This window comes from Apostichopus japonicus, chromosome 4 (genome assembly GCF_037975245.1).
Source record: "Apostichopus japonicus isolate 1M-3 chromosome 4, ASM3797524v1, whole genome shotgun sequence".
Classification (NCBI taxonomy): domain Eukaryota; kingdom Metazoa; phylum Echinodermata; class Holothuroidea; order Aspidochirotida; family Stichopodidae; genus Apostichopus; species Apostichopus japonicus.
Genome location: NC_092564.1, coordinates 1,088,011 through 1,100,252, shown reverse-complemented (window position 1 = coordinate 1,100,252; position 12,242 = coordinate 1,088,011). Strand labels below are relative to the sequence as shown.

The 12,242-nt window shown below is 40.0% G+C and overlaps 1 protein-coding gene across 7 annotated transcripts; it reads right to left on the bottom strand.

The window, feature by feature from the left end:
• LOC139966064 (uncharacterized) lies at positions 1-12,242 on the bottom strand. 7 transcript variants are annotated; one of them, XR_011792450.1, is made up of 3 exons: positions 12,114-12,200; positions 11,345-11,449; positions 1-4,368 (listed from the first exon to the last, which is right to left on the bottom strand). XR_011792450.1 is itself a non-coding variant. In XM_071968713.1 (2 exons), the coding sequence occupies exons 1-2, from the start codon at positions 12,193-12,195 to the stop codon at positions 3,479-3,481; spliced, it is 972 nt and encodes a 323-aa protein (XP_071824814.1). In that variant the 5' UTR covers positions 12,196-12,242; the 3' UTR covers positions 1-3,478. The 7 variants fall into 7 exon arrangements, 1 of the variants encoding a protein (XP_071824814.1); XR_011792447.1 differs by lacking the exon at positions 12,114-12,200 and adding an exon at positions 11,961-12,107; XR_011792448.1 differs by lacking the exons at positions 1-4,368; positions 12,114-12,200 and adding exons at positions 7,664-7,688; positions 11,961-12,107.

Genomic DNA, 12,242 nt, shown 5'->3' with positions numbered 1-12,242 from the left:
TGATGGTTTTTGCATATATTTTGCTTCATATATTGGTAATGTTGTTACTAGGGATATACCACTTGCCTTTACAATAATAAAGAAGGTCGCGGAGCCTGCGGAGGGGTGGAATGGTATATGATTTACCTGGTAGTTATTGAGGCAGTATATCGTAGACTATATTGACAAAATGGCGGCCTTATGGCAAAACTTATGAAAGACTCAAGCGGAACACGATTTCACGAAGATATTAGTGAGATGAAGCAGGGCGGAACGGGCGGTTGTTGGGGGGGGGGGGCGGCAGGATGGTAGGCCTAACTAAATAATTGCTTATTTGACGTACTCCACAATTGTTTTTTGTTGCTAGGAACTCGCTTTCTTAAGTTTGATTTATTTGATTTTAATTTCTTTCTTAATATTTCACTTCTAAGTTTCCAATTTATCATTTTCCCTTTGAAATGAATACTTACTGAAACTGAATAATCAATAATCAAAACATTTATCAACATTTCTTATTACTGATTTAGAGATAGAGGAAACACTGTCAGACGGCTACACGTTGTACACATTTCTGCATAATATAGTAACAAAATATAGTTCTCAATCTCTGCATCTATAATAACAACATATAGTTCTCAATCTCTGCATCTATAATAACAACATATAGTTCTCAATCTCTGCATCTATAATAACAACATATAGTTCTCAATCTCTGCATCTATAATAACAACATATAGTTCTCAATCTCTGCATCTATAATAACAACATATAGTTCTCAATCTCTGCATCTATAATAACAACATATAGTTCTCAATCTCTGCATCTATAATAACAACATATAGTTCTCAATCTCTGCATCTATAATAACAACATATAGTTCTCACTCTGATTGATTTGACATTGATTTAAGATCCCTTTGTAATTCATGAAATGACGTCAGAAAGGGGACTTAGAAAAAACAACTCTAAGCAATTACTCATGAAATACTATCCGTAATTGATTCGTCATTTATAGAAGGCAACTGCAATAAAGAGATACGCCCACGGTGAGGGCGCCTCGGGCATTAGCCGGTATGATACCGCCCATGGTGTTGGGGGGGGGGGTGGAATAAGCCATAGCCGTATGATATTCATCACTATATAGTACATCAGTTTATTTACTCGCCATCAAAATGTTAGGAAAAGTTTCTGCAAATAAATACATTAGTATACGAAAAACAAGTTATAATATCACAAAAAGAAATACACTCTTATATAGTAAAATACCCTGAAATGGAAACCATGCGAAAAGAGATTATATACATATTGTCGGGTATCACGGGTGAGGCGATAATAGAAACGAAAAACTACAGGAAATTAGTCTAGTGGTGTACAACATATTTGTTTTACTTAGACTATAAAGATACCATGGAATATGGATTTGTGTGCAAATATAGAAACACATAACAAGATGACATGTCACAGGTGGTTGCCCCTTTTGTGTGAAATTGTAACTTTCAGTTAAACCACCACAACAGAGAAAATGTCAATTGAAAAAAAATATATTAAAGCTCCTAAAATATCAACATAACAGTGAAGTTTAACCATATCACTATGACGGTAACCGGTAAACAATTTACAGCAAAATGAGAGCAACATTCGGGAGGGGGAATGCATGCAAGAAATGCAAGCCGGAGTGCAAAGCCATGTCGACGTGGGGTCCAGGGCCACTGTAGGGGGGGGGGGGAGTGAAGGCAGAAAAGCCTTCTGAAGCTTTGTGTTTTTGAACATTTCAAGAACTTAAATCAGATTCATACTAGCAGAGTCCATATAAGCAAAAACGTTGTTTATCTTCCTACCTATTTTATTGTTGTATGATATGACAAATTTTATATGGGGACACTCCCTGGCTTGGTGAAGGACAACGACCTTCAAACCCTCAACATCTATGGAGGCTGTCTGAATAGAGTGAGAAATAACAACGTACCTTAATGAAATGCTCAAGCAATACAAAAATAGACCGGAGCCAAATTAGAGGACGATAAACCTCCTTCTACACTCACGGCTTGAACAAAATGACATCGACCCAACAGAGGCAACAGAAGCATGGTGCGCTACTAGATAGTTCCAAGATTACAGGGGCGTATCCAGGGGGGGGGGCGCAACAGGCGCGCGCCACCCCTATTGGCCGTCACCAAAAAAAAAAGATTAGCAAAAAAAATTATGACGACTTTTATGTGAGATGTCGGTGATCGCTCAACCCCCCCCCCCCCTCCCGTATGCTTTATTTTTTGTTTGCCAAAAAAAGGTTCTGGCGAAGTTCGGCGGCATAATAGTTTTAGAAACATAGATGGTAATTGTGTTTGTATTATCACTATAAACACTAAGTGACATGCCAGCCATACTAAATTGTGCATTTTGTGTCCATATTTACTGGAAATGTTGCTTATTATTAAGGTCGAAAAATGGATCACATATGGCCATGGGCGGCGATCCTGGGGGGAAGGGGGGGATATATCCCCCCATGAAAATGGGTGGAGGGGATGTAATACACCATATCCCCCCACCAAATGCCAGGGATAAGAATATTTTCATGCCTACATTTATGCATCATCGTTAATGTACGGCTCTTTTTTTAGCTTCATTTCTCGCCTACCATAAACGCAGTGCGATCTTTTCAAATAAAGCGTCTTTACAAAGCAAGAATAGTTGACTGTAGGCTTCATTGGCCCTATAACAACAAAATGTATTATTGCGCCCACGGTATTGATATAGTACATATATGCACCCTCATAGTATTCATATAGGCCCTATAGTAGGCCTACACACGTACATGTTCCCTCGAACAGCTGAGAATCTCATGTTACCAGGGTAATGCTTAATACACGTTTCACCTGGATGCCCTAGCAATCGGTACCTAGGAATGTAACTATGTGTTATTGTGTATTGCATGTGTATAGGCCTATAATAGCCTGCATGAGGCCATTTTCTTCATCGAATAATATAAAAGAGCTCTCGAACATTCTAACGTTGCGCCTGAAACAAGATTGACAGGGGCAATTTTCCCAAAATAACATCCGAAATTAAAAAAAAAAAGTATTTTGGATCCTGATTATGAGATATTTCGGACATGACATCCCTATTTTAAAGTTGGGTATATGCCGCTTGGAAACCTCGGGAAGTGCCGTTTCCGGCCATCTAGAGGGTTTGTTAATCCCAAAATTTTCTTGTACGCTTCGCGCCAACTCATGGTGGCGCTACGCTTAGATAGTCAACAAGGTCATTCCCCCCCCCCCCCCCACTCGGAAGTACGGATCGCCGCCCATGCATATGGCACCATTTTGCATTTCAGCCCTTCTTCGAAAGCAAAAATTGTCCACCCCCTCCCCTTAGACCCATCCCCCAGGACGGCGATCATTCATGCCTGACGCCCCCCCCCCCCTATTGGAAAATCCTGGATACGCCCCTGAGATTATTACTCAAAATTTCCCCCTATATCTGGCTGTTTCATAAGAACCTTACTATCCAAACAAACCAGTGTGCTTTACAGCATCTCTGATGACTTCTTGAGGTAATTGAGGAAAGTATTTCTTATACAAGTGCAACAGTTCCTCTAAAGTTTCTATCTCCTTTTTGTCTACTTTCCTGTCTTCAGTTTCCGTAATAAGTTGTGTTCCCTTAATTGCGACCAGCTTACAATTTTCATAAAGTACTGCACGAGGTGCCACTAGGAAAATGTTGTCTTCTTTAACTGTGTAATGTGCAGTCATTGAAGATTCAAAATATCTGATGTCACAAGGTGTGAAAGCTTCGATATCTATAAATTTAAACCATCCATCTGGTGACAGCTGTGAAGTAACAATTGACCAAGGCGTTTGTCTTGGTTCGTGATACCAGATGATGGAATTTTCTCTCTTTACAAACTTATGACGGAGGAAGCCAGAGATGTATACAGGTGATTCATCATCAAAGTCGAGAGGAAAAGCTTGGAACGTTGGATAACCACAACCAACCTCGACCAAATCTTTACTGCCGGCACCTCGCAGGTTTAAAACAATGACTGTCACGTGATCGTTGAACCGGAAACCACATGCTGAAACATAAACTACTTCATAGCCAAGAGATTCCAAAAGGACTTTCATAAATACATTCAAGCTGTAGCAAAGACCGCCATATTTGGCAAAGAGGCTCTGCTGGATCTCAGACCAACTTGGAAGGTGCCGACGTTCATCATCTAAAGAACACGCCACAACACTTTGATATGGTATGATTTGTTGAAAATGCTTAATGATGCCATTCAGAAGAGGAAGTGTAGGCTTTAGATCTTCAGAGGACACTGTTGGCATCCCAAGAGTCCCGGATAGAAATTCAACTGCCTCGTGACGTGACAATGACATCTTGGACCAGTGACCTGTATGTATAGATACAAAACAATGAAAGGACATTGTCAGGCATTATGATCTAATTGTGAAATTAAGTGCCCTGATGGGTAGTTGGAGCCGACTACCTATAAACATTGCATTCGTTCTCATGAAATGTTGACTATTTTCTTGAGTACATTCAAATTTCAGTACTGCTCAGTGCAACTTCAACTGCGAAATCGCTTAGTGATTCCTTGCAGCATTTCCATATGCGGATTAACAGTAAAACCGCAGATATCAAGAATTGACCATTGCTGAATGTGTGTGATCAGCTGGGTTCTTCCACTAATGTGGACCTTTTGACATGGTTTTCATACCTTGACCTCTGGTAATGTCAGATGACTGTTGACCTCTACAAGACTTTTGAATGCTTGTAATTAATAGAGTGGATACCAAAACCAAAGCTTTGGAATTCATCTAAGCTTTACTTTAGGAATTACAGTATTTTTAGAGTATGCAGATCTCTGGTGACCTCAAATGACCGTTTATGTCTACAACTTTTGACAGGCTTCCCGTACTTACTAAAGTATAGATACCCCAAATAAGTTGAATTTCATCCAAGCTTTACTTATTAAGTTATCGGGCTTATAAGACCTCTGGTGACCTCATATGACCTTTGACCTCTATAATAAGTAAAAGTATTCCTGTACTTAATATATAGATGGATTCCATCCCCACTATGAAGTTCATGAACATTGCTTCTCTGGTTGTCACGGAGCTTCACTAAGAAAATGGCTAACTTCTATTTACCTGCCTCCTTCTCTGGCCATGACTTAACCAATACGTAAATTGTTACTAGGAAACGATTCCGGACTAATGATTATGATAATTCTCATCCCAAGCAGAAACCTAAAATCGAACCAGGAGAAAAGGTCTTATAGTCTCTGGAATCCCAGTTGAAATTATTCAAAACCCTATCGCCTTGGCCAAACTCATGAAGAGAGCCAACCTAACACCCCAATTGCCTCAATCAGAATTCCAATGTAGAAATTACTCCAGGAAATCCAGAATCAACCAACTCACTAATGAAACATTGGCCTCAAGATACTAAAACTAGGCAAACCATCTCCAAAACTGCCAAAACAGTTGCTTCCAAACTACTACTCTGCTGTTGTCTGTCGTATCAATCCCAGTTTTAGTGATAGTGGATTAAAGTAGAACTAACTGACCAGGGTTACTAGTCAAATTATGTCCAAAGACTACTAAGTAAGGTGGAAAAGAAACATGGAAGGTAACAGTCAGCTTCTCTGTTGCAGAAGAGAGAGATGACGTCATCAAACATAGCCAACCCTATAGGACTCTCAAAACATAAAATTGAACCATGTAAAGAAACCCCATCATTAATCCATGCTATAAATGTCAAGGTTTTGTGCATACTTTCAACAACTATAAGAATGATACATCCACCGACCCAGTATAATCCTCTTGATTCTCAACCTATGATTCTCACCTATGATTCTCAATCTTATCTTTAGTGATTTCTTCCAACAAATTTTAATACAATCAAAGTACAGAATCAACAAACGTAGTGACGGACTATGCAATAGAAACATACTGGTACATTAAATGTTAGCTGATTGTATGTATTCAGTCTTGACCTAACATTACTAGTAGTAGTAGTAGTAGTAAGATGAGTCTCGTCTATCCGACATGCTCAGTGATTAACCTCCGCCACGTATCACGATCTTGCCCAAGGTTTATTGCTTCTTCGAAATTGTTAATAATATTAATGTCCTTGAATTGCGATTTTATTTTTCCAAGCAATGTAGTCACGGGCCTTCCAACTGGTTTAGCAGTATGTCTCAGTGCTTCTCTTAAAGGAACCTTTGCTGGAGCGTCCTCTTGAAGTCTTGCTACATGACCGAAAAATCTCAATCATGTAGCAAGACTTCAACATTACTAGTTCAGTACAATAATTGATGCAACTTGGACGCACTCAACAAAAGATACAATATGAACGCACTGCGTCAACAACGAAAAAAACGCACTGTGTCAATAACGCAAACGAACGCACTGCGTCAATAAAGCGAAATGAACGCGTCGATAGAGCGAAACGAACACAATGTTTCAATAACACAAAATGAGCGCACTGCGTAAATAACGCGAAACGAACGCGTCAATAAAGCGAATCGAACGCACTATGTCGATAAAGCGAAATGAACACACTGCGTCAGTAAACAAAACGAACGCACTGCGTCAGTACCGCAAAACGAACGCACTGCATCAGTACCGCAAAACGAACGCACTGCGTCAATAACGCGAAACGAACGCACTACGTCAATAACGCGAAACGAACGCACTACTTCGATAAAACGAAATGAACACAGTGCGTCAGTACGCACAACGAACACACTACGTCAGTACCGCAAAACGAACGGACTGCGTCAATAACACGAAACAAACGCACTCCGTCAGTACCCCAAAACGAACGCACTGCATCAATAACGCGAAACGAATGCACTACCTCAATAACGCGAAACGAACGCACTACTTCGATAAAATGAAATGAACACAGTGCGTCAGTACGCACAACGAACACACTACGTCAGTACCGCAAAACGAACGGACTGCGTCAATAACGCGAAACGAACGCACTGCGCCAATGACACTACAGTATCTAACGAGTCTAACTTTTGGAATACAATCACTCAGGCTACTTTATAAGGATTAATCCTCTACTAAAGAGAACGCACTTTCCCCAATCTTCAGACTTATTTCTAGGAAAAGTTACACAAAGAAAACAATGCTATACATAGGCTGTGTACAGTTACGTCAGCCTAGTCCTCGGATCCCTTACGTTAAATCTTTGATTGACGTAAATTCGTCACAAAGATTCAAACATGTCCAAACATTCGTTTAATTATCTTGTAAATTATTTCTCATATCATAATGAAATGCTAAGGAAAGGGGAAAGTGGCTGTCACACCAATAATAACCACGGGCTTATTTATGTCATGTCTAATTAGTACTCTTAAACTTAGATAAACATTACGATAGTCACGTTAAAAACGTTTCACAATGATTTAAATATGATTTTCAAAGGACTTACCGAAAATGCGCCGATGGTGATCTTACGGAGACTCTCTGTTACAATGCAATATTTAAGTTGACTCCTTCAGATCTACACGTATTAGCTCTTACGTTATACATAGGTAAATATAACGGGGTTGGTTGTGTTGTAGAACAAATGATTTGATTGGTTGTACCTCGCGAATCACGCGAGCGTTAAATAATAGCAAACAGCTAGACTAAGTCCACGTGATTTCTATCTATTTTGTCTATTTTAATCTATTTTGGACGTCCGCCGAATCTGAGAAAAGATATAAAATATTTATGCATTCGAGTTGCTTGCAAGGAAAGCCACCAGCAACAAAACTTCAAACGTAGGCAATACAGAGTGAATTTACGTTACAATATTAATTCGTCCGTTCTTTCAATACCTATATAGTATGAAGGTATAGGTTGGAGTTCATTAGACGGATTACACAGTTTGTTATGAAAGTACCGAAGTTAACAGTTGCGAGAGATCTGGTATTACTACTCTGGGTGATACCCACTTGGCCTTGGAAAGTGTTAAAAAACAATTCAATTGGAAAGCTTAGTGCAGAAATTGTTCAACAGTGGAGAAAGTGCTACTAAAATATTGAAATGAGAAATCCCAACATACCCATATGACGTTAATTTTGTTAAACCATCTACGTGACATCCTTTAACATTCCACGCAGCCTTCTCACTTTCTTGAAAATTAAATGACAAAATAAGGAAATTCCATGACCATGTGCAGGAGACCTGGCCTGCACTTTTGGTCTGAACAAGTTTTTAGAAATAAGAAACAAAACGTCTACAATATGAGTGCATTCTTCTTACACACACGGCCTACTATGGTCAAGAGCAGATATTTAAAGGAGACATGCAAACTAATTGAATTAGTTATGCGAAATAAAATCCCATTGAAGCAGATCAGAATGTGGCTTAATTTCAGTGATAAGTGAAAACAATTCACATCTTTAATTGCTTTTGGGAATTATTGCTTCACCAAAACAGAGGTAACTTGTCAACATTTCAATGTACATTTATCACATGGCTACATATGCCAGGCTTCTATGGCAAAATAAGATACGCCATAGCCTTACACTCTAAATACTCAAATTTTCTATGCTGCTATATGAAGGTCTACATTGGTGTTAAATTGCTATGCTCTTCTATTTACAAGCCACATAGCAAAAACTTGCTTACATACATTATTACATACATATGGTTATTGTTGCTTCTGGCACTTTTAAGAACAAACAGACGGAGTAAAACTGGCTCAATATGACGTATACCATCCTCAAAGTGAGAGGTGAATTTAGGTCTGTTAAGATTTCTTCTGTTATCTACATATGTGCCATATTGTCTATGGAGTTACCAGTTTCTGAGTCTGCAAGAATGCTTCCTTCTTGATATTAGGCGGAACCTGTTTGGGTGGATTCTTCACAGGTGAATAGTTCTGTCTTGCCCCACTCGCAACATAAGAAAAGCTTTTCCACATAAGTTGACATTTTTCAGTAAATTGTTTAGATAACAAGATAATATCTTATCCAAAATCAGAAAAATGTTGGATTGACCAGTTGCTTTAACTGGGCAATTGAACAATTTTCTGCAAAATGTCTAATTGACAACTTATACGATAAGACATTTTTCAGTAAATTGTTTAGATAACCAGTGGCGTCGCCAAGGGGGGGGGGGCAGGGGGGGGGGCACGTGCCCCCCTGGAAAACCTAGTGCCCCCCGAGTGCCCCCCATCTGAGATTTGGGTTGGTAAAAAAATATATATTTATTTTGTTATATTCAACTCCCATCATCTGAGTTGGTTTTTCTTAAGGACAAAGAAGCACAGAAATTCGTATTTTCTTCAAATGAGCTGCGAAAATATGAAAAAGTTTTTCCTTGAACGTCGGGTATCGACGTCGTAACCCGCGCCATCACAACAGGTGTCGATATTTACATTGAATGTGTCAGTGCTCACGCCATACCAGCGGATATACACGTCCGCTTCGCGAGCTACATAACTGTGAGAAGGGAGGGTACTGCAATATGTTGCCTTGGTCTGAGGTTGACAGGTTAGGAGCTGACGAAATGTGAGAATGTGAGGGTCCGCAGGCACCATACTTGCCTATATTTGTGGACCCATATATTAACCCTGTTGTGTAGGGGCTGCAGAGGTCATTTGAGGTCAGATGCTTGTAGGAACAAATGGCGAATGTTCACACCTGCATTCTGAGCCATACTCGATGTGTGATCAAACTTTGGATGGCATGGTGAGATCCCTGATAGGAGCCAATAACGATGCTGGAACCTGTTACATCTTAATAGATAATGGGCGAAAACGAGGACAAGAAAGGAGTCGGGGGTCATGCACACATTAATTCAACAAATGTAGGTTCTATTGATAGGGTTAGGCATAATATCGACAGCATGTCGTTCATATCCTCTGCAAAATTCTGTGCCTTGTTAAAATCATTACCTCAAAAATAGCAATTTCTGGAGATATCTTCAGATCGAATTTAGCATCAAATGTGGCAGCATTTTGCATCCAGCCCATCCTCCGTATGCGTAAATTTTCCAAAGGGGGAGGGGGCAGTGGCGGCGGAACCGGGGGGCTTGGGGGATCAGCCCTCCCCCCCCCCCCCTCAATGAAAAAGTTGAGGGGGCAAATGCATGATAAGCCCCTCAATATTTACCAAGGCTCCGAAACGTGCATCTGCCCATTTTTCAATGCATACTTGTCGATCTGTCCGATGCACATGTATACTATATAGGTGTGATAATTTTAGTAAATGCTGGGGGCACGTCCCCTGGCTATAGACCACATTATCACCCCAACCGCGTCTTCACGCCCCGTGAAAAGTGGAAACAGTGAGTGTGAGTACCGGTAAGCGCAACACAACTTCGTCTTAGGCCAATGGCTTGCTTCATTTCAGCCAGTTCTCCAACATCCCCTTACTACACTCAAAAACGTCTTTGCGAGTACACTACGAGTAATAGCGCTACTCTCTTAAAACACCATCGAATATACAAATTACAATGTTTTTACAGACTTTTACGTGCAATCTGAGAAATTGCAGGCTTGAGACCCATATTTTAGGGCTAGGTATTCGCAGCATAAAACACTCGGGAAGTGCCGTTTCCGGCCATCTGGGGGTTTGAAAAACCCAAAATTTTCTTGTACGCTCCGCGCCAACCGATGGTGGCGCTCCGCTTAGATAGTACACATTAGCCCCCCCCCCAATAATTTTCCCGTTCCGCCGCGCCTGGAAGGGAACCCCCTCCCCTTAGACCCCTCCAGGACGGTGATCCGTATCCACCTAAGTGCCCCCCATCAAATGCTGGTGCCCCCCCTGTGCCCCCCAGACTGAAAAGTCTGGTAACGCCACTGTAGATAACAAGATAATATCTTATCCAAAATCAGAAAAATGTTGGATTGATCAGTTGCTTTAACTGGGCAATTCAACATTTTTCTGCAAAATGTTCAATTGTTGGCTTCATTCCAACTGAGCAATTGAACAATTTTCTGCAAAATGTCTTATCGTATCTCGCCTATTCAACATTTTTTCTGAAAAATGTTCAATTGTTCACTTCATTCCAACTGATTAATTGAACAATTTTCTACAAAATGTTTTGCTTGGGCTTGAAGGAATAAACTTGCTACGTGACGGGGTCATTTATTGCTTAACACGAAGCTTCGAGACATCATCTACACGTAATCGACACAAGAAATAGATCACTTAATCACTGCAATTGCCTATAGACGATGCGTAATAGTTATACTATTGACAGTGAAAACATGTAAAGAATTTAGTATTTAGAATGCAACAGATTCAAATGCAAATCGAAATATTTTCTACGCAGAAAACAAGAAAAGGACAAAAAGGGTTGGCGGGGAATCGAACCCGGGACCTCGAGCACACAAAACGAGAACCGTACCTCTAAGCAAACAGGCCGCTTGTACATAATTGCTAATCTGTTAGCCCAGCCTTCATAGCTTCGAAACGTTGGCCTCCAGTCAGTCGGTAGTAGCTATGGGTATACCTTCGTTACGAGAAATAGATTACGTAATCACAGCAGTTGCCTATAGTCGATCGGTAATAGCTATTTATTAGAGTGTGAATGGTTACCCTAGTGTATCTTTTTTCAACTCATTATAGACATTTACTAATCATCCCTGAAATCAGCGTCTAAAGTCGTCTCTAATAGGCGTAATCTAAACAACTATGCTACATTTTGAGAAAGGCTGGATCTCGAGCGAGGTACAATTATTAGGTTAGTGATTGGTTGTAAAACAGCCCATGTTTGATTTTGCAGAGCTATCGAGCGATGTATATATACATATATAACTATATATATAACTATATATATAACTATATCATAACCCTAATATGCTTATGCCAAGTGTTGCCTAACGTTAGATATAACTTACTGCTAATAATATATCTATGAAAGTCATACTTTTGTTCGAATAGGCTATCAATTAACTCTTGTACAAATTGTTCCGATCCACACACATGGAATTCTACCTAGAAAAATAACAAAGACAATATACCTTCGGTAGATAATATTTGGTAGGCCAGTATATGCGTTTTTTATATTCACTCTCTATGCTGCAGTGTAGTCAGATCAAATGGATATGCTCCATTTAGTCCCGCAAACAAGAACCACCGTACGTACGTATGAAGGCTAAGTACGTAGTACTTACTACATTGTTTACCGCTGCTGTATGGGCTTTGGCAGTATGTCACGATCCACACCCATTGAATTCTGCATTGATATATAACCATCAATATAAAACAAAGAAATAGTTGGTAGGCCTATATATAACTTCGTT